The sequence below is a fragment of the Hylobates moloch genome, unplaced genomic scaffold (genome assembly GCF_009828535.3).
Source record: "Hylobates moloch isolate HMO894 unplaced genomic scaffold, HMol_V3 SCAFFOLD_14, whole genome shotgun sequence".
Lineage (NCBI taxonomy): Eukaryota > Metazoa > Chordata > Mammalia > Primates > Hylobatidae > Hylobates > Hylobates moloch.
Genome location: NW_026652289.1, coordinates 73,602,502 through 73,623,885, shown reverse-complemented (window position 1 = coordinate 73,623,885; position 21,384 = coordinate 73,602,502). Strand labels below are relative to the sequence as shown.

Sequence of the window (21,384 nt, the reverse complement as noted above, 5' to 3'; positions counted from 1 at the left end):
ACACAATTGTTAATAAATATATAATCTTTTCAAACCTGAGATGATCAATTTAATATATGAAATATAGTTGAAGTTTAGAGTTCCCTCCTTGCTATTTGCCTTTCACTTAGATTTAGACGAAGAAAAGATTTACTTTAATTGATTAAATAGCAAGCGACCCATTTTATATGTGCCCTAATATATTAAAAAGTTTCATTAACTAAGAGCCTGTCATTTTCTAATTCATAATATGAATAAGTGAATTAAAGGCAGGAATCAAAACTGAAATCTTTTTTCTGGTCTTAGACAATTATATGGAATTAAATTTGCAAATGACAACTATCCTGCCTTAGGATAGGCAAAGCCTAGCCTTCCTAGACCATTTACCTCTTCTGACTCGTTTGTTTTAGTATAATGTTCTCTATAACTTTCCCTTCCAGCTGAAGGCCTTTGGAATTTATCTTAACAAAATAAAGTCACGTTTTACCAAGATGACTAAAGTCTTCACTCACCAAGGAAAAGTGGCTCTGTATGGCAAGCTGGTGCAGTCAGCTCAGGTAATTTGAGACAGTTAATATCATAGAAAGAAAGAGATATTAAAATTACTTTCTAGTGGTTATAGAATATGAAGAATCTTCCTTAGAAGACATGTGAATAAGACTTGGGCAAAAACTTACAATTAAGAGGTAAGGTTCAATTTGTCAAAATCCTGACATCTTGAGTAATACTGGAATATAATTACTAATGTGGACCTATGTCTCATCTCAAATACTATTATCCATCATACATACTGAAATAAAATATATAGGATTCTGATCTCCCATTGCTAAGGACTATACCATAGTATTATCTTCTTCATAGTCCATACTAAGCTGTATATGTATGTACATGTGTTTAAAGTAGTATTTCCCAAAATGATTAGCTTTTTTAAAAGGCTCTGCATTAAAAAACTTTCCATTGGCAAGTAAGTATGGGAAATGTTGCAAGCAATATGCCCTTTCAGAGAAATATGATTTTTTTAAGTCTAAGCATAAATGCTATAATTCTTTTTGACCACTCTTTCCCATGTTTAGTTCATCATAGAAATGTTTTTAAGTAATAAATATTAATATATTGTATTCCATGGAACACCTACAGAAATGCTAAAATAAAGTACCAGAATTAGTTTTATGTCAATATGCTTTTTAAATTATTTCATTTTCTTTTAATAAAATATGTTATTAAATTTATAAAATAAACTTATTTTATTTTCCAGAGTTCTTTTGGATAAAACTTATTTTAATAAAATTTACTGGCCGGGCGCGGTGGCTCACGCTTGTAATCCCAGCACTTTGGGAGGCCGAGGCGGGCGGATCACAAGGTCAGGAGATCGAGACCACGGTGAAACCCCGTCTCTACTAAAAATACAAAAAAATTAGCCGGGCGTGGTGGCGGGCGCCTGTAGTCCCAGCTACTCGGAGAGGCTGAGGCAGGAGAATGGCGTGAACCCAGGAGGCGGAGCTTGCAGTGAGCCGAGACTGCGCCACTGCACTCCAGCCTGGGCGACAGAGCGAGACTCCGTCTCAAAAAAAAAAAAAAATAAATAAATAAAATAAAATAAAATTTACTTTTATTTTTTAAGTTCCAACCTAAAGCTTTGACCTTCATTTTAAGATTTGCCTGTTTGTGGGCTGGGTGTGGTGGCTCACGCCTGCAATCCCAGCACTTTGGGAGGCCAAGGCAGGCGGATCACGAGGTCGGGAGATTGAGACCATCCTGGCTAACACGGTGAAACCCCGTCTCTACTAAAAATACAAAAAATTAGCCAGGCGTGGTGGCAGGCACCTGTAGTCCCAGCTACTCGGGAAGCTGAGGCAAGAGAATGGTGTGAACCCAGGAGGCGGAGCTTGCAATGAGCCCAGATGGCGCCACTGCACTCCAGCCTGGGCGACAGAACGAGACTCCGCCTCAAAAAAAAAAAAAAAAAAAAAAGATTTGCCTGTTTGTGATCATGATAGAGCAATTATGTGAGCAATTTGGACCATTTATAGTATTTTCTTTAGAGGTTTAACTTACAGTCTATAATCTTTTGTATTTAGAATGAGAGGGAGAAACTTCAAATAAAGATAGATGAGATGGATAAAATACTTAAGAAGATCGATAACTGCCTCACTGAGATGGAAACAGGTAAAGTATTTTAAATACTTTTAAATACTTTTCCAAAAGAAAATTTAATTTTACCCAGGCTGGAGTGCAGTGACATGATCTCTGCTCACTGCAACCTCTGCCTCCTAGATTGAAGCAATTCTTGTGCCTCAGCCTCCCAAGTAGCTGGGATTACAGGCATGCACCACCACCCCCAGCTAATTTTTGTATTTTTAGTAGAGATGGTATTTCACCATCTTGGCCAGGCTGGTCTCAACTCCTGGCCTCAAGTGATCTGCCCATCTCAGCCTCCCAAAGTGAGAGGATTACAGGCATCAGCCAGTACGCCTGCCTTTTTCTTTTAAAAAAAAAAAAAAAAAAAAAAGAGACAGAGTCTCACTCTGTTGCCCAGGCTGGGGTGCAGTGGCATGATCATAGCTCATAGCAGCTTCAAACTCCTGGGCTCAAGGAATCTTCCTTCCTCAGCCTCCTGAGTAGTTGGGACTATAGGCACATGCCACTAGCCTGATCATTTCTACTTTGGTCTTTGCTACTACATACTACATTCTCCTTCTGTTTTTCACCAAAGAAAGTAGTCTATTTTCCTTGACCTCCCATGGCTCTTTTGTTAGTACTTCTTATATTACCCATCACATCTACTTGTATTATAGTTATTTTGTATAGTTTATCTTCCTGATTAAATTATAAGCTCTGTGGAGGCAGGAATCAGCTCTTCTTTTTCTCCATCTCCTTCAGAGTCCCTAGGACTATGTTGAATAAGAGTAAGTGCCTAGTACATGTTTTTTGCACTGAATTGACCATGAGTACATGAATTCCATAGTCTAAACTTCACCCCTTTGTTGACTACCTTACTTTCTCTTTCACAGAAAAAAAAAAAAAATAGAAGCCATCAGACTGGAACTTCTAAACTTCCTACTACCAAAGAAACAATCTGTCGTTGTTTAATAAATTGTTTTTGACTGAATTATTCTCTTTTTTTCCTTATTTTGTTTTTTTTTTTTACTGAATTATTCTAACACATATTGTCTACTTTAGAAACTAAGAATTTGGAGGATGAAGAGAAAGACAATCCTGTGGAAGAATGGGATTCTAAAATGAGAGCTGCAGAGAAAGGTAATTGAATTAGTTAAGGAGATAAATGGGTGTGGGGGAAGCCCTTCTGTTCTGAGTTTGTTTATATACTTCGGTGAGATTAAGTCAGAATTTTCAGTAAAACAGATGATTTTTGTGGCAACATTCTAATATGTTTGTTCTGTTGTTGTTGTTTTTTTCTGTTTCCAAAGAATTGGAACAGCTGAAAACTGAAGAAGAGGAGCTTCAAAGGTCAGCCTTCAATCCAAGTGTTAGAAAATATAATGCTAAACTACAGAAGGCTAGATGACTTCCTGCCTCCAGAGACTGACAGGATTTGGGGACACGAGTCTTGACTTAGGCTGACTCAGGGCTTCTCCACTTTGAATGGAAACCTAGATTCCATGTTAGTCAACAGTAGTTTTGAAGCACTTATTGTTTACAGGGCATTTATCCACAACAGTGTTTCTCAAGCTTGAGTACTACCAGTATCCTTTTTGTTTAATAAATATAAACAAGTATAAAATGAAGTATATATTTCTTAGGCCTATGAATCTTACTCAACTGTAAGTCTAAAAGAAAGTAAATAGAAATAATGACAAAACCACAAAAATTCTAGTTGACAACATTAATTTGACAGGTGATAGTGTTTGGCTGAAATTAAATTGATGCTAGCAAAATGATTAACAAAGATATGTTCTGTTTAGCTCTAACAACTAAACAAAACCAAATACAGGCAAAAAAAAAAAACTCTGACATGTCTCAGTTTTAAAGTAGATCTTATGATCTACATTATGCTTATATTTTTATATTTTTGCTTTTTATCAAAAATAAAAATGTAATATTTAAAAATTTTCTTAACATGTGGATCCCAAGGTATCTCCATGGATCCTAATTTGAAAAACAATGATTTATGCCTTTTCCAGGTAGACCCACTTCTAGATTAATGCTTATTTAAAAAAAAAAAAAAAAAACTAAACTAAGAATACAGAAATGGATGCCATACACCTAACATTATTACCTCAATGGGGAGTCATGTAGCATGTGACTTCTCATCATAAACCTTTTACATTGATAGAGTCTGAATTCTCTAACAAAAGCCTTATCTCTCTGAATACCTGCTTTTATTTGCAGAAATCTCTTAGAACTGGAGGTACAAAAAGAGCAGACCCTTGCTCAAATAGACTTTATGCAAAAACAAAGAAATAGAACTGAAGAGCTACTGCATCAGTTGAGGTAAGGAAATGCAGGTGTCATTTGTTTGTGTTTTATTCTGTACCTTGTGGTTGTCTAAACCGATTGGAGCAATTGATGTATTTTTAATGTGTTGCCCTTTTTAACCTGTACAGTGCTGTTTCAAAAAGAGTCAGTGTACTCAACAGTAAGCTGAAAATAGAGTAGAAGAACTATGGAATTATAATTTTTCCATATTTTATACTTTTCATTGTGTGGACTTGGTGTTTCTCCGATATACAGCTCAAGATTGGGTTCTTAGTTATTTCAAAAGCTTAAGTTTGTACATTCACAATATTTGAATTGAAATATTTTCTCCCAGTCCAGTGGAAAAACATTAGCAGCTGCTGTTGGTACTGTTTGGGTGGTATCAGAAGTTCTCTTTTATCTTAATTTTAAAAATGCTTTTTTAAAATCTTGTTTATCTCTCTACAGCTTGTCTGAGTGGGATGTCGTTGAGTGGAGTGATGATCAAGCTGTATTCACCTTTGTTTATGACACGATACAACTCACCATCGCCTTTGAAGAGTCAGTTGGTAAGGAGCCAAAGTGAGATAATACTTTTACAGAAAAATGAATGGCTACACTCACTAAAGATTCAAATCTTTATTTTACTGTACTGATAACTATTGGCACGATGGGAGCACTGCTGAAAGTCTTAGAATAGTCACTTTATTGATAGCAGAATTTTATTTTATTTTGTAAAGAATAAAATAAAAACGGAATTAGTGAAAGTTGCCCTTTGTTGAAGTACATTAAATAAAAATTTTGCTATCCAAATAATGGATAAACATGCTACTCATGTCTATTTACTATGAGTTTCTTTCTTTTCATCTCCATCTTTCGTGATAGAGAATAGAGAATTTACCCTAATGGCTGGAGATTCTTTTTTTTTTTTTTCTTTTTTTACTTAAGAGTGAGGCCCTGCAGCTCACGCCTGTAATCCCAGCACTTTGGAGGCTGAGGCAGGCGGATCAAAAAGAGTGAGGCCCTAACAAGTTATTAGGAAGTTCTGTGTGTATAGGTGGGTTTATCATCTAAAAGGATAAAATCACTATATAGGGTGGAAATCACTATATGGTAACTGGACAGAGGCCCAGCTGTTTTGTTGGAGTTTACTAATTGTCAGTGTCTTTTAGGTATTTTGTCTTTAACCAATCAGCATCAACATGGCCAACCATGGGCAAACATGGCCATATTGGAACTTAGGATCTTCACAATCTCTGGGCCTCTAAACCTGATTCTCCTTGAAAGTTTCTTTTCTCAATGAATAGTGTTACCTTCTGTCCAGGTCCAAAATTAAAACTTAGGAATCACTCTATACCTCTTTCTCCCTCGCTGTACATATTCAAATCATCAGTAAGACATGCTGTTTTTGTTTTTATTTATTTATTTATTTATTTTTATTTTTATTTATTTATTTATTTATTTTATTTATTTATTTTTTTTTTGAGACGGAGTCTCGCTCTGTCGCCCAGGCTGGAGTGCAGTGGCACAATCTCGGCTCACTGCAAGCTCCGCCTCCTGGGTTCACGCCATTCTCCTGCCTCAGCCTCTCTGAGTAGCTGGGACTACAGGCGCCCGCCACCACGCCTGGCTAATTTTTTGTATTTTTAGTAGAGACGGAGTTTCACCGTGGTCTCGATCTCCTGACCTCGCGATCCGCCCGCCTCGGCCTCCCAAAGTGCTGGGATTACAAGCGTGAGCCACCGCGCCTGGCCATTTATTTATTTTTATTTTTATTTATTTATTTTTTTGAGACAGTCTCACTCTGCCACCCAGGCTGAAGTGCGGTAGTGCAATCTCTGCTCACTGCAACCTCTGCCTCCTGGGTTCAAGTGATTCTCCTGCCTCAGCCTTCCAAGTAGCTGGGATTACAGGCGCCCGCCACCACACCCGGCTAATATTTTTATATTTTGTGGGGATGGGGTTTCACCATGTATGTTGTCCAGGCTGGTCTCAACTCCTGACCTCAAGCGATTTGCCCACCTTGGCCTCCCAAAGTGCTGGATTACAGGCATGAGCCACAGCACCCAACCTACTGGTTTTAATTTCTTAATATTCATCCACTGTTTTTCATCTGTTCTGTCAATAATCATCTCTAACCTAGATGACTACAGTAACATTCCAGCTGGACTTTATGGATCTTCTCCTTCTGCTCCCTGAAGCTATAGTGATTACTGAAAATCTGACTATGCACCTATTACTCTTAGGCTAATGATCAAAGTATTTGATCTAGCCTATGAAGCCTTGCCTGAATTGAATTTTTCTCCTTTTCCTATCTCATACTACCTTCCTACCTCTGCACACCGGCCACAGTGGACTTCTTTTATTTCCTTAAATGAACATGGTGTTTCCTGTTCAGCCATATTCATCCTATCTCAACACCTTCATGCTGATGTTTCTTATGCCCGAATGCTCTTTTCCCCTGCTTCACTAATGAACTCCTACTAATAATTGTAAGAGCTCAGCTCTCAGTGATCAGTTTCTCACCCTTCTGTTGTATGTTCTTGCTTCCTGTGGTTTTCCTTAATAGTGCTTATCATAGTTTGTAGTTCTTGCTGTGTTTATTAGTGCAGTTATCTGTGTGTCTCCCTGAGTTGTAAGCTTCTTGAGGGCACAGGTTGAGTGTGCTGTTTTTCTCATGGTATCCCCAGTGCCTAACACATAGAAAATATGTAACAAAGCATTCAACAAAGAGAAAATCAATTTAGGAGACAGAGATTACTTTAGAGTTTGGAGGAGCGAGCAGCTATCTCAGCTACCTAAAATCTATTATAGCAGTGCTAAAAGCATAACTCATTTTTACTGTATTTATACAATGATAGGAGTTGTAGGGAGATGATAGCCATTTTGCTTATATGATTGCTGAAAATAAAATTATCTTTGCACAGAAGTTAGGGGTTAAAAGAGGAGGCCTTAACAAATATAGCTGTGTACTACCTTTTAAATGTCCTTCAAAGACATACCAATCAATGTAGTTCAACAGTCTCAGGGGAGCCTTTACTAGATACAGAGAATAACGATTCAAGGATAACCCTTCAACTTCCTGTGGAAAAAACTCTGCTACACAGAAGGAGTAAGATTCTAAAGTACTGAGTTTTATGTGGCTTCAAATCACGTAGTTTAGAAAAAAAAGAAAAGGCCAGGCACTGTGGCTCATGCCTGTAATCCCAGCACTTTGGGAGGCCGAGGTGGGCGGATCACGAGGTCAGGAGATCAAGACCATCCTGGCTAACATGGTGAAACCCCGTGTCTACTAAAAATACAAAAAATTAGCCAGGTGTGGTGGCGGGTGCCTGTAGTCCCAGCTACTTGGGAGGCTGAGGCAGGAGAATCACTTGAACCTGGGAGGCGGAGCTTGCAGTGGGCCAAGACCGCGCCATTGCACTCCAGCCTGGGAGACAAAGTGAGACTCTCTGTCTAAAAACTTTTTAAAAAATCATTATTCTGGTTCTTTCTAGTTGGTCTCCCTTTCCTGGACAAGCGTTATAGGAAGATTGTTGATGTCAATTTTCAATCTCTGTTAGACGGTAAGTTGAAAACATTTAAGCCTCTAAAAATTTGTTGGGGCTGGGCACCATGGCTCATGCCTTTAATCCCAGCACTTCGGGAGGCTGAGGTGGGTGGATCACCAGGGGTCGGGAGTTTGAGACCAGCCTGACTAACATGGTGAAACCCTGTCTCTGCTAAAAATACAAAAACTAGCCGGGTGTGGTGGCGCCCTCCTGTAGCCCTAGCTACTCAGGAGGCTGAGGCAGGAGAATCACTGGAACCTGGGAGGTGGAGGTTGCGGTGAGCCAAGATCACACCACTGCACTCCAGCCTGGCGACAGAGTGAGACCTTGTCTCAAAAATAAAAAATAAGACTGGGCACGGCACAGTGGCTCACGCCTGTAATCTCAGCACTTTGGGAGGCTGAGGAAGGCCGATCACAAGGTCAGGAGTTCAAGACCAGCCTCGCCAACATGATGAAACCCCATCTCTACTAAAAATACAAAAATTAGTTGGGCGCAGTGATGGATGCCTGTAATCCCAGCTACTCAGGAGTCTGAGGCAGGAGAATTGCTTGAACCTGGGGGATGGAGGTTGCAGTGAGCCGAGATCGCACCAAACTGCACTCCAAGCTGGGTGACAGAGCAAGACTCTGTCTCAAAAAAAAAAAAAAAAAAAAAAGGGATTTTAAAAAAATTATTACAGGCCAGGCGTGGTAGCTCACTCCTGTAATCCCAGCACTCTGGGAGGCCAAGGCGGACGGATTACGAGGTCAGGAGATCGAGACTATCCTGGCCAACACGGTGAAACCCCGTCTCTACTAAAAAATATAAAAAAATTAGCCGGGCTTGGTGGCGAGCACCTGTAGTCCCAGCTACTCGGGAGGCTGAGGCAGGAGAATGGCGTGAACCTGGGAGGCGGAGCTTGCAGTGAGCCAAGATCACGCCACTGCACTCCAGCCTAGGCAACAGAGTGAGACTCCATCTCAAAAAAAACAGACAAAAAAAAAGTCCGGGAGCAGTGGCTCACACCTGTAATCCCAGCACTTTGGGAGGCCGAGGCGAGCTGATCACAAGGTCAGGAAATTGAGACCATCTTGGCTAACACAGTGAAACTCCGTCTCTACTAAAATTAAAAAAACAATTAAGCCAGGCGTGGTGGCGGGCGCCTGTAGTCCCAGCTACTTGGGAGGCTGAGGCAGGAGAATGGCGTGAACCCAGGAGGCAGAGCTTGCAGTGAGCCGAGATCGTGCCACTGCACTCCAGCCTGGGCGACAGAGCAAAACTCTGTCTCAAAAAAAAAAAAAAAAAAAAATTATTACTGGGTCTTGAGCAATGATTAATAGTAGCTATTTTCATAATTTAAAAATTACTATTATGAGCACTTAGTCTGTATCAGGCATGTGTATTACTTAAATTAACACTATGAAGTCCATGCGATTTGTTCCCCATTTTACAAATTAGGAAACTACATATCAAAAAACTTAAGTATTGTGTCTAGGATCACTTAGGTATTAAAGAAAGCCAGGATTGCTGGGTGCCGTGGCTCACACCTGTAATCCCAGCACTTTGGGAGACCAAGGTGGGCAGATCACTGGAGGTCAGGAGTTCAAGACCAGCCTGGCCAACATAATGAAACCCTGTCTCTACTAAAAATACGAAGAAATTAGCTGGGCATTGTGGTGTGTGCCTGTAGTCCCAGCTACTCAGGAGGCTGAGGCAGGAGAATTGCCTGAATCCGGGAGGTGGAGGTTGCAGTGAGCTGAGATCATGCCGCTGCACTCCAGCCTGGGCAATAGTGATACTCCATCTCAAAAAAAGAAATGAAATCCAGGATTTAAACTCAGATCTGTGTTACATGTAAACCCACACTCTTACTCACATACTGTTTCTATGTGTGGTAAAGTCTTGAGTTTTTGTAGAAATGTCTTATCTTCACCATACATGTTATAATCATGTTTGAAAATAAAAATGGAGAGAATACATCTGGGCATGGTGGCTCATGCCTGTAATCCCAGCACTTTGGGAGGCCAAGGCGGGTGGATTACCTGACGTCAGGAGTTCAAGACCCGTCTGTCCAAAATGGTGAAGCCCCGTCTCTACTAAAAATACAAAAATTAGCCGGATATGGTAGCAGACGCCTGTAATCCCAGCTACTCGGGAGGCTGAGGCAGGAGAATTGCTTGAACCGGGAAGGCAGAGGTTGCAGTGAGCCAAGATCATGCCATGGCACTCCAGCCTGGGTGACAGAGGGAGACAGGAGACTCCAGAAAAAAAGAAAAAGAAAAAATGGAGAGAATACTTATGTACCTGGTAGTTTGAGAATATTTCTAGCTTATATAATATAGAATTTTTGGCTTATATAAAATATATGAATCATAAGTAATAACCTGCTTTTGCTTTTTTTTTCTTCCCCAGAGGATCAAGCTCCTCCTTCCTCCCTTTTAGTTCATAAGCTTATTTTCCAGTATGTTGAAGAAAAGGAATCCTGGAAGAAGACATGTACAACCCAGCATCAGTTACCCAAGGTAAAGCCTGATTGAAGTATTTAAAGGAAAATTTGTGATATCTTTCCAAAAAAAAGCAGAACTGAAACTTTACATAAATAAATATCCTGAAATGATAAATGTATTCAATTGTTTAACTTTTTTGAGTTCTTTATAAGTGAGCCACTAAGCATTGAAATGTTTTCATAATTTCATTGGATTTTTTTTCCCACTTTTTCTAGATGCTTGAAGAATTCTCACTGGTAGTGCACCATTGCAGACTCCTTGGAGAGGAGATTGAGTATTTAAAGAGATGGGGACCAAATTATAACCTAATGAACATAGATATTAATAATACTGAGTAAGTGTATTAGTTTCCAAGGACTGCCATGACAGAGTACTACAAATTGGGTACCTTAACAGGTTCTGGAGGCTGGAGGTCTGAGATTAAGGTGTAAGCGGTGTTGTTCTTTCTGAGGGCTATTAGAATCTGTCCATGCCTTCTCCCAGTGTCTGGTGGTTTGCTGGCAATCTTTGGCATTCCTTGGCTTGTAAATGTATAACCTTGATCTCTCCCTTCATGTTCACGTGGTGTCTTTCATTGTGCATGTCTGCATTCACATTTCCCCGTTTTATAAGGACACTAGTCATAGTGGATTAGGGGCCCACCTTACTCTAGTAGGACTTCATCTTAACATATTACTTGTGTAGTGACCAGATTTCCAAATAAGGTCACTTTCTGAGGTATTGGGGGTTTGGAATTCAACATACGAATTTTGGGGAATACAGTTCAACCCAACAGTAAGTACTTGGTCAGCAATTTATTAAATGAATATATATATACAGTAAGTACTTGGTCAACAACTTGGGCACAGTGGCTCACTCTTGTAATCCCAGCACTTTGGGAGGCCAAGGTGGGCGAATCACAAGGTCAGGACTTCGAGACCAGCCTGGCCAATATAGTGTGAAACCCCGTCTCTACTAAAAATACAAAAATTAGCCAGGCATGGTGATGGGCGCCTATAGTCCCAGCTATTCAGGAGGCTGAGGTAGGAGAGTCACTTGAACCCAGGAGGCAGAGGTTGCAGTGAGCTGAGATTTCGCCACTGCACTCCAGCCTGAGCACAAAGAGACTCCATATCCTCACACCGGTAATCCCAGCACTTTGGGAGGCCGAGGCGGGTGGATCACGAAGTCAGGAGTTCAAGACCAACCTGGCCAAGATGGTGAAACCCTGTCTCTACTAAAAATACAAAAAATTAGCTGGGCGCGGTGGCAGGCGCCTGTAATGCCAGCTACTTGGGAGGCTAGAGATTCCATCTCAAAAAAAAAAAAGAGACTCCGTCTCAAAAAAAAAAGAAAGAAAGAAAAGAAATAATATATACCTAAGTTGGACATGCCAGTGTGAAAAGAAAATGAAATTGGGCTGGGATGGTGGCTCACACCTGTAATCCCAACACTTTGGGAAGTGAGGCAGGTGGATCACTTGAGGTCAGGAGTTCAAGATCAGTGTGGCCAACAAGGTGAAACCCCATCTCTACTGAAAATACAAAAATTAGCTGGGCATGGTGGCACACACCTGTAGTCCCAGCTAATCAGGAGGCTGAGGCAGGAGAATCGCTTAAACCTAGGAGGTGGAGGTTGCAGTGAGCCGAGATCACGCCACTGCACTCCAGCCTGGGTGACAGAGCGAGACTCCATCTCAAGAAAAAAAAGAAAGAAAAAGAAAAGAAATAATGTATACCTAACTTGGACATGCCAGCATAAAAATAAAATGAAATTGTGCTGGGACAGTGGCTCACGCCTGTAATCCCAACAATGGGTGGTGAGGCAGGTGGATCACCTGAGGTCAGGAGTTTGAGGCCACATTGGTGAAACCCCGTCTGTATTAAAAATACAAAACTTAGCTGGATGTGGTGGCAGGAGCCTGTAATCCCAGCTACTTGGGAGAATCCATAGAACCTGGGAGGTGGAGGTTGCAGTGAGCCAAAATTGTGCACTGCACTCCAGCCTGGGCGACAGAGCAAGACTGTGTCTCAAAAAAAAAAAAAAATTGTGTTTCATGCTATTATTGTGTTGCATTTTTAATTGTGGATCTTGTCTTTTACAGACTGAGGCTTTTATTCTCTAGTTCTGCAGCATTTGCAAAGTTTGAAATAACTTTGTTTCTCTCAGCCTATTACCCATCTGTACCATTACCTTCCACCATTCAGAATCATATTGGGAACACTAGGTGAGTAAAGGGCCAACAGGGTAAGACTCTGGACTGCTTTTTAATGTTTATTTTATTTGCAAGATTCCTCAAAGTGGTCAGCAAATCAGTGGACCATAGTGAGAGCTAAATGTCAGTTCTCTTGAGTTCATTTTGAAGAATTTGTGTGCGTGTGTGCGTGTGTATGTGTGTGTTTGAGATGGAGTCTCGCTCTGTCACCAGTCTGGAGTGCAGTGGCACGATCTCGGCTCACTGCAACCTCTGCCTCCCGGGTTCAAGTGATTCTCCTGCCTCAGCCTCCCGAGTAACTGGGACTTAAAGGCACGTGCCACCACGCCTAGCTAATTTTTGCGTTTTTAGTAGAGATGGGGTTTCACCATGTTGGCCTGGGTGGTCTTGATCTCTTGACCTCGTGATCTGCCCACCTCAGCCTTCCAAAGTGCTGGGATTACAGGCGAAGAATTTTTTCTTAAAGTCATTGACCTTCATTGCTGTCTCCAGTGGATGCTGAAGACCATTGGTCTATTCTTTTGTACCTGCTTCACTTTTTGAATACTCCAACCTAAAACATGAATCAAGAAGGAAAAAACTCACCATTAGCTTAGTACAGATGATATGTAAACAACTTTTATGGCCTTAAAAACAGAGTTGGCCGGGCGCAGTTGGTCACACCTGTAATCCCAGCACTTCGGGAGGCCGAAGCAGGTGGATCACGAGGTCAGGAGTTCAAGACCAGCCTGGCCAAGATGGTGAAACCCTGCCTCTACTAAAAATACAAAAACTTAGTCAGGCGTGGTGGTGGGCACCTGTAATCCCAGCTACTAGGGAGGCTGAGGCAGAGAATTGCTTGAACCTGGGAGGCGGAGGTTGCAGTGAGCTGAGATCACACCACTGCACTCCAGCCTGGGAGACAAAGTGAAACTCCGTCTCAAAAAAAAAAAAAAAAAAAGAAAGGGCCGGATACGATGGCTCACGCCTGTGAGCCCTGCACTTTGGGAGGTTGAGGTGGGCGGATCACTTGAGCTCAGGAGTACGAGACCAGCCTGGCCAACATGGCGAATCCCCACCTCTACTAAACATACATAAATTGGCTGGGTGTGGTGGTGAGTAGTCCCAGCTAATCTTGAGGCTGAGGTGGGAGGATTGCTTGAGCCTGGGAGGTGGAGATTGTGGTGAGCCAGGATCATGCCACTGGCCTCCAGCCTGGGTGACAGAACCAGGCTGTCTCAAAACGAAACAGAGTCTGTGGAACCAGCCCTAAATACGTTTCATTCCACCTAGACTGTGATGTATTTTGTGACTTTTTAGATGCACTGCTGACAGATTGGAAGATAACAGAGTTAAAAATGTGCTCACCTAGGCTGGGCATGGTGGCTCATGCCTGTAATCCCACCACTTTGGGAGGCCAAGGTGGGCAGATCGCTTGAGGCCAGGAGTTTGAGACCAGCCTGGCCAACATGACAAAACCCTTTGTTTTTGGCTGGGCGTGGTGGCTCACGCCTGCAATCCCAGGACTTTCGGAGGCCGAGGTGGGCGGATCATGAGGTCAGGAGTTCGAGACCATCCTGGCCAACATGATGAAACCCCGTCTCTACTAAAAATACAAAAAGTAGCCAGGCGTGGTGGCAGGCGCCTGTAATCCCAGCTACTCGGGAGGCTGAGGTAGGAGAATTGCTTGCACCCAGGAGACAGAGGTTACCATGAGCCTAGATTGTGCCACTAACTGCACTCCAACCTGGGCAACAGAGCAAGACGGGGGCGGGGGTGGAGAATTGCTCACCTTATATTTGTCAGCAAACACCAAGACTAAGATTTTTTTTTTTTTTTTTTTTTTTTTGAGATGGAGTCTCGCTCTTTCACCCAGGCTGGAGTGCAGTGGCGCGATCTCGGCTCACTGCAGGCTCCGCCCCCCGGAGTTCACGCCATTCTCCTGCCTCAGCCTCCCTTGTAGCTGGGACTACAGGCGCCTGCCACCCCGCCCGGCTAATTTTTTGTATTTTTAGTAGAGACGGGGTTTCACCGTGTTAGCCAGGATGGTCTCGATCTCCTGACCTCGTGATCCGCCCGCCTCGGCCTCCCAAAGTGCTGGGATTACAGGCGTGAGCCACCGCGCCCGGCTGAAGACTAAGATTTTTTATGACCAACAAAAGTAGCTAGGTTAAGATACTTCACAATTACATATAGAATTGGTTCTTAGGCCCTGTTTTGGAATCCCATTTCAAAGTGGACATCTGGTTATTTCCAGAAATGCTCATTTGTGCTTCCTGGGAAACTGAGAGACCAAGAACATAAATTCCACTGAATTAGAGACAAGTGTAAGATTTTTTAAAAAACTGATTAACCTGGCCGGGCACGGTGGCTCATGCCTGTAATCCCAGCACTTTGGGAGGCCGAGGTGGGTAGATCACAAGTCCAGGAGATCGAGGCCATCCTGACTAACATGGTGAAACCCCATCTCTACTAAAAATACAAAAATTAGCCGGGCGTGGTGGCAGGCGCCTGTAGTCCCAGCTACTCGGGAGGCTGAGGCAAGAGAATGGCGTGAACCCAGGAGGTGGAGCTTGCAGTGAGCGGATTGTGCCACTGCACTCCAGCCTGGGCGACAGAGCGAGACTCCGTCGCAAAAAAAAAAAAAAAAAAAAAAAAATTTTGATTAACCTTTGTTCTTTCCAGCCAAGATGATATTGCTACCATTCTATCTAAAGTGCCACTGGAGAACAACTACCTGAAGAATGTAGTCAAGCAAATTTACCAAGATCTGTTTCAGGACCGCCATTTCTATCACTAGACCCTTGGACCACCATTGGAACAAACAAGCAGAATGTACTTGATATTCTTTCAGGGTCCCATTGCTGTTTAGCCTTTGTTTTTAGGTCATTACAAGCTGAGTAAAATTCCTTCTGATGATGTTATAGTTAATCTGTATGATTTTTAGATCTCTGCAGAATGATGGTGATGAAGTCTGGATAGTAGGCCTCATAGCCTACTATCAACTTACTCATCTTTGTACCAAAGGTTTAAGTAATAGGACACTTAGGAAAAATGTCTCCTAACTAAACTAGTGCTTTCTGCTTTAGTACAAGCCCTAAGGATTAACTTTTAAATATAAGAAGTGTTACCACTGACGAAAACATTAGCCATTTTCCGATAAATAGATAGAGCTATGATTTTTAGGTTGCCTGGCTTCTACCTAGCAGATATTTCTGGAGTAGAGATGTATCTGTCTACAAACTATTATCCTTTTTCTCCATTACTAAAATGCTATTAAGAGAAAGTAGGGCTGGGTGCGGTGGCTCACACCTGTAATACCAGCAGTTTGGGAGGCCAAAGTGGGCAAATAGCCTGAGTCCAGGAGTTCAAGACCAGCCTGGGCAACATGGCGAAACCCCACCTCTACAAAAAATACAAAAATTAGCCAGTCATGGTGGCTTGTGCCTGTGGTCCCAGCTACTTAGGAGCTTAAGGCAGGAGGATCACTTGAGCCCAGGAGGCAGAGGTTGCAGTAAACCGAGACCGTTCCACTGCACTCCAGCCTAGGCAACAGAGCAAGACCCTGTCTCAAAAAAACAAAAAGAGAGAAAGCAATAGCACTCAGCTATTGAAATGGTTGCTGTCTTTTTTTGAGGGCCTTGCTTTTTATTCTATGGTGTCTATTATGTTTTCTTTTTTTTTTTTTTGAGACGGAGTCTCGCTCTGTCTCCCAGGCTGGAGTGCAGTGGCATGAACTCAGCTCACTGCAAGCTCCGCCTCCCAGGTTCATGCCATTCTCCTGCCTCAGCCTCCCGAGTAGCTGGGACTACAGGTGCCCGCCACCACGCCCGGCTAATTTTTTGTCTTTTTAGTAGAAACAGGGTTTCACTGTGTTAGCCAGGATGGTCTCGATCTCCTGACCTCATGATTCGCCCGCCTTGGCCTCTCAAAGTGCTGGGATTACAGGTGTGAGCCACCACACCCAGCAACGTTTTCTTAATAAGTATAGCTTTTCTAGGGAAAGTTAATTCATTTTTGTCTAGTACATATATGTAAATATATTAATGTTGTTTTTGTGTTTGTGATGTAGTAAGGAGATGTATATAGAAATTCATTGAGAGATATAGATACTCATCTGTGTAGGCAGTTCCCGATTTTCTGAAGAATGTTTTACAGCAAAATTTTCTATTTTCTTTTATTAAATAATGACACGTCAAACAATGTCACATCCAAAACACTAGTTTTATCGGTTTCTAGCAGTAATAATAGACTTGCTGTAAGTATTGTTTTCTGATGCCATACCCTCGTCATACATATTATTAAATGACCAATATTATGTATGAAGTAGACAAAAAAAATTTACTCAAACTTCATTCAAATCCTAATTGTGATAATTTTTGTTTTATATTTAATTCTAAACCAAAATACATTTGCATTTTTAAGCTAATTTGTCTCAAAATTTTGCTTTATGTTTTCAGATCAGGTTAAAGTCCTGTGGGTCCCCTGAATGTTATTGTCCTTCTTGATTGGTTTTTACTTCTGAGCTATATGTCAAAAGACACATAAGCTTCAAAAGTCAACACAAACCCCATTTGTCATAAAAATCAAGATATAGATGTTCTGTTCCGTAAACTCCTTGAAAAACATTTTAAAGTCATCAATATGATCTGTTTCCCATGAAACTTAAGTTAGCTTTCTTATTGGAGTTATTTCTTTTCTGTAAGTCTGAAAAGTAGAGATTTTGTTTTACACATTTTAGTAACCTGCAACAACAACCAGCTCTAAAAAAGATTTGGCTTTTAATGACGGTCTCTGCTTTTTTGAGTTTGGAGTACACAGTTGTAATATTTACTTAGTTATTTGTGTTTTTCTTTGTTCAAGGTATTGACTAGTTTCATAAATTTTTTGAAAGTTTTTCTTTCCTAGGTTGGAAAGCAGATTACATTTTGCACTATTAAAATAAGTTTATTACTTGAAATCTTTTGTGAGTAGTGTTTCTTTATAAAGAGTGTTTTAGCATTTATCCAATAGACCTTTGAAGATATACCAAAGAAATCTTCCTCTGGAGACACCTACCTATTCAAAACTGAGATTAGGCCAAGTGCAACGTCTCACACCTGTAATACCAGCAGTTTGGGAGGCTGAGTTCAAGCAGGTTGCTTGAGGCCAAGAATTCAAATCCAGCCTACACAACATAGCAAGACCCTGTCTCTAAAAAAAATTTTTTTCTTGTCTGGGCGTAGTGGCTCATGCCTGTCATGCCAACCCTTCGGGAGGCTAAGGCAGGCAGATCACCTGAGGTCGAAAGTTTGAGACCAACCTGACCAACATGGAGAAACCATGTCTCTATTAAAAATACAAAATTAGCTGATCGTGGTGGCGCATGCCTGTAATCCCAGCTACTTGGGAGGCTGATGCAGGAGAATCGCTTCAACCAGGGAGACAGAGGTTGCAGGGAGGCGAGATCGCACCATTACATTCCAGCCTGGGTAACGAGCAAAACCTCATCTAAAAATTAAAAAAATAAAAAATTTTCTTGTTTTTGAGATGTGGTCTCACTACATTGCCCAGGCTGGTCTCGGACTCCTGGGCCCAAGAGATCCTCCCATCTCAGCTTCCCAAATTGCTGGGATTACAGGTGTCAGTCACTGCACCCAGTTTGCTGTTGTTTTTCTAACTTCTTGTGATGGTAGGTACCTAGCTCATTTATTTTCATTCTTTTTTTTTTTCGAGACGAAGTCTTGCTGTGTCGCCCAGGCTGGAGTGCAGTGGCCGATCTTGGCTAACCAAAACCTTCACCTCCCAGGTTGAAGTGATTCTCTTGCCTCAGCCTCCTGAGTAGCTAGGATTACAGATGTGCACCACCACACCCAGCTAATTTGTGTATTTTTGGTAGAGACAGGGTTTCACCATGTTGGCCAGGCTGGTCTCAAACTCCTGACCTCAGGTGATCCATCCACCTCGGCCTCCCAGAGTGCTGGGATTACAGGCATGAGCCACTGTGCCCAGCCTATTTTCATTCTTTTAACAAGTACTTAAGATGATCTATTTCTTGGCCGGGCGTGGTGGCTCACACTTGTAATCCCAGCACTTTGGGAGGCCGAGGCGGGCGGATCACAAGGTCAGGAGATCGAGACCACGGTGAAACCCCGTCTCTACTAAAAATACAAAAAAAATTAGCCGGGCGTGGTGGTGGGCGCCTGTAGTCCCAGCTACTGGGAGAGGCTTGAGGCAGGAGAATGGCGTGAACCCAGGAGGTGGAGCTTGCAGTGAGCCGAGATGGTGCCACTGCACTCCAGCCTGGGCGACAGAGCAAGACTCCGTCTCAAAAAAAAAAAAAAAAATTTTTTTTTTTTTTTTTTTTTTTTTTTTTTTTTTTGAGGTAATCCATCTGCCTCAGCATCCCAAAGTGCTGGGATTACAGGCGTGAGCCACCATGCCTGGCCCCATATATTTGTTTTTAAGTAATGTTTTTTATCACTCATTCTTCTCCTAATCTGGTTGTTTTTAAAAATATTTATGTCTTTTGTTTGTTTGTTTGTTTTTTTGAGAGACAGACCAAGTCTCACTATGTTGCCCAGGCTGGTCTCAAACTTCTGAGCTCAAATGATATTCTCTCCTCAGCCTCCCAAAGGGCTGGAATTACAGGCCTGAGTCATTGTGCCCAGTCTTTTTTTTTTTTTCTTTTTTTGAGACAGAGTCTCACTGTCGCCCAGGCTGGAGTGCAGTGGCGCGATCTCAGCTCACTGCAGGCTCTGCCCCCCGGGGTTCATGCCATTCTCCTGCCTCAGCCTCCGGAATAGCTGGGACTACAGGCGCCTGCCATCTCGCCCGGCTAATTTTTTGTATTTTTAGTAGAGACGGGGTTTCACTGTGTTAGCCAGGATGGTCTCGATCTCCTGACCTCGTGATCCGCCCGCCTCGGCCTCCCAAAGTGCTGGGATTACAGGCGTGAGCCACCGCGCCCGGCCAATTGTGCCCAGTCTTAAATATGTATGTCTTTTTTTGGTCAATAAAAAAATGAGATTATTATTGTTTCTTAGAACATGACTTCATAACAGAGCTCAGCCCCAACGATCCAGATCAGACTTGAAGAACAAGAGTTGGAAGGTGATTGCACCACAAATAAAAAATACTTGTGGGGCAAGAGATTGATTCCAGCATTAATATGTTTGCTTCTAAAATTTTTCTCTTTCTTTTTTTTAGACAGGGTCTCTCTCTGTCACTCTGGCTGGAGTGCAGTATCACGATCATGGCTTACTGCAGCCTTGACCTCCCTGGGCTCAAGCGATCCTACCACATCAGCCTCTCGAATAGCTGGGACTACAGATGCACACTACCACCCCCAGCTAATTTTTGTGGAGATGTGATTTCAACATGTTGCCCAAGATGCTCTCAAACTCCTAGGTTCAAGTAATCCACCCACACTGGCCTCCTAAAGTGCTGGGATTACAAGTGTGAGCCACCACACCTGGCCTAAAATTTTCTTCAGTTCTAAAGTTTGTGAAAAGGAACAGTAAAGCCGGGCGCGGTGGCTCACACCTATAATCCCAGCACTTTGGGAGGCCGAGGTGGGCGGATCACTTGAGGTCAGGAGTTCAAGACCAGCCTGGCCAACATGGTGAAACCCCATCTCTACTAAAAATACAAAAATTAGCTGGACGTGTTGGCACGTGCCTGTAATCCCAGCTACTTCGGAGGCTGAGGCAGGAGAATTGCTTGAACCTGGGAGGCAGAGGTTGCAGTGAGCTGAGATGGTGCCACTACACTCCAGCCTGGGTGACAGAGTGAGACTCCATCTCCAAAAAAAAAAAAAGAAAAAGGAACGTAAATAACAAATCAGACTGAACCTGGTAGGACCTATAGCTGAGAATAATTACACTCACAGCTAAAGAAGGTTTTTAGACTGAATGACAGAATAAATCCCAAGTGGCAAAAATATACATTTCACTCCCTTAAAAATATTTCACCAGAAATATTTAGGGAAAAAAATATGATGTAAGAGATTTTAATCCCCAGGATATGGCTGGGCGCAGTGGCTCACGCCTGTGATCCCAGCACTTTAGGAGGCCAAGGCGGGTGGATCACGAGTTCAGGCGTTTGAGACCAGCCTGACCAACATGGTGAAACCCCGTCTCTACTAAAAATAAAAAAATTAGCCGGGCGTGGTGGTGCATGCCTACATCCCAGCTGCTCAGGAGGCTGAGGCAGGAGAATCGCTTGAACTCGGGAGGCAGAGGTTGCAGTGAGCTGAGATCGCTCAGGTTTGCCACCACAGTTGTCTGTAGGTAAATACACAGATTTCACAATGCATAAGCAGATTCTGTCTAAAATCTTCCTGGGTCAAACCTTTATTGGAGCTCTGTAAGGTGTTCAGACTGGCACTAACCAAACACAAGAGACTTCTACCCAGCAGCTCTTACCTAGTGTAACATAAACACCATCACAGCATTTTATTAATTGTTATTAATGAAACCTTAACACATTTATCCGTATACTTCATTGTAAACACAACTGACATTCGCATTACCAGAAGAGCATTATTGCAAGAATCAATGTTATGAGAAAGCAATTGCTATGATTTGAATGTTTTGTCCCCTCCAAAACTCTTGAGACTTAATCCCCAATGTGCCAATATTGAAATGTGGAGCCTTTAAGAGGTGATTCAGTCATGAGGGCTGTGCCCTCATGAAATGGATTAATCTGTTATTATGGGAATGGGACTGGTGGCTGTTTTAGAAGAGGAAGAGAGGCTGGCCAGGCGCAGTGCCTCACACCTGTAATCCCAGCACTT

The 21,384-nt window shown here is 42.3% G+C and overlaps 1 protein-coding gene across 3 annotated transcripts in view; it reads left to right on the top strand.

The window, feature by feature from the left end:
* Nucleotides 1-17,605, top strand: part of KNL1 (kinetochore scaffold 1) — a 70,639-nt gene extending 53,034 nt beyond the window's left edge. For 2 of the 3 annotated variants that reach the window (XM_032175142.2, XM_032175145.2), the window contains 11 exons: nt 420-536; nt 2,058-2,145; nt 3,160-3,237; nt 3,408-3,447; nt 4,330-4,431; nt 4,864-4,964; nt 7,893-7,961; nt 10,341-10,450; nt 10,651-10,769; nt 12,519-12,641; nt 15,294-17,605. In XM_032175142.2, the coding sequence (XP_032031033.1) occupies nt 420-536; nt 2,058-2,145; nt 3,160-3,237; nt 3,408-3,447; nt 4,330-4,431; nt 4,864-4,964; nt 7,893-7,961; nt 10,341-10,450; nt 10,651-10,769; nt 12,519-12,641; nt 15,294-15,408 (1,062 nt within the window). In that variant the 3' untranslated portion in view covers nt 15,409-17,605. The remainder of the gene's footprint in view (nt 1-419; nt 537-2,057; nt 2,146-3,159; nt 3,238-3,407; nt 3,448-4,329; nt 4,432-4,863; nt 4,965-7,892; nt 7,962-10,340; nt 10,451-10,650; nt 10,770-12,518; nt 12,642-15,293) is intronic. The other variant, XM_032175141.2, reaches the window with a different exon arrangement.
* The last annotated feature ends 3,779 nt before the right edge of the window (nt 17,606-21,384 follow it).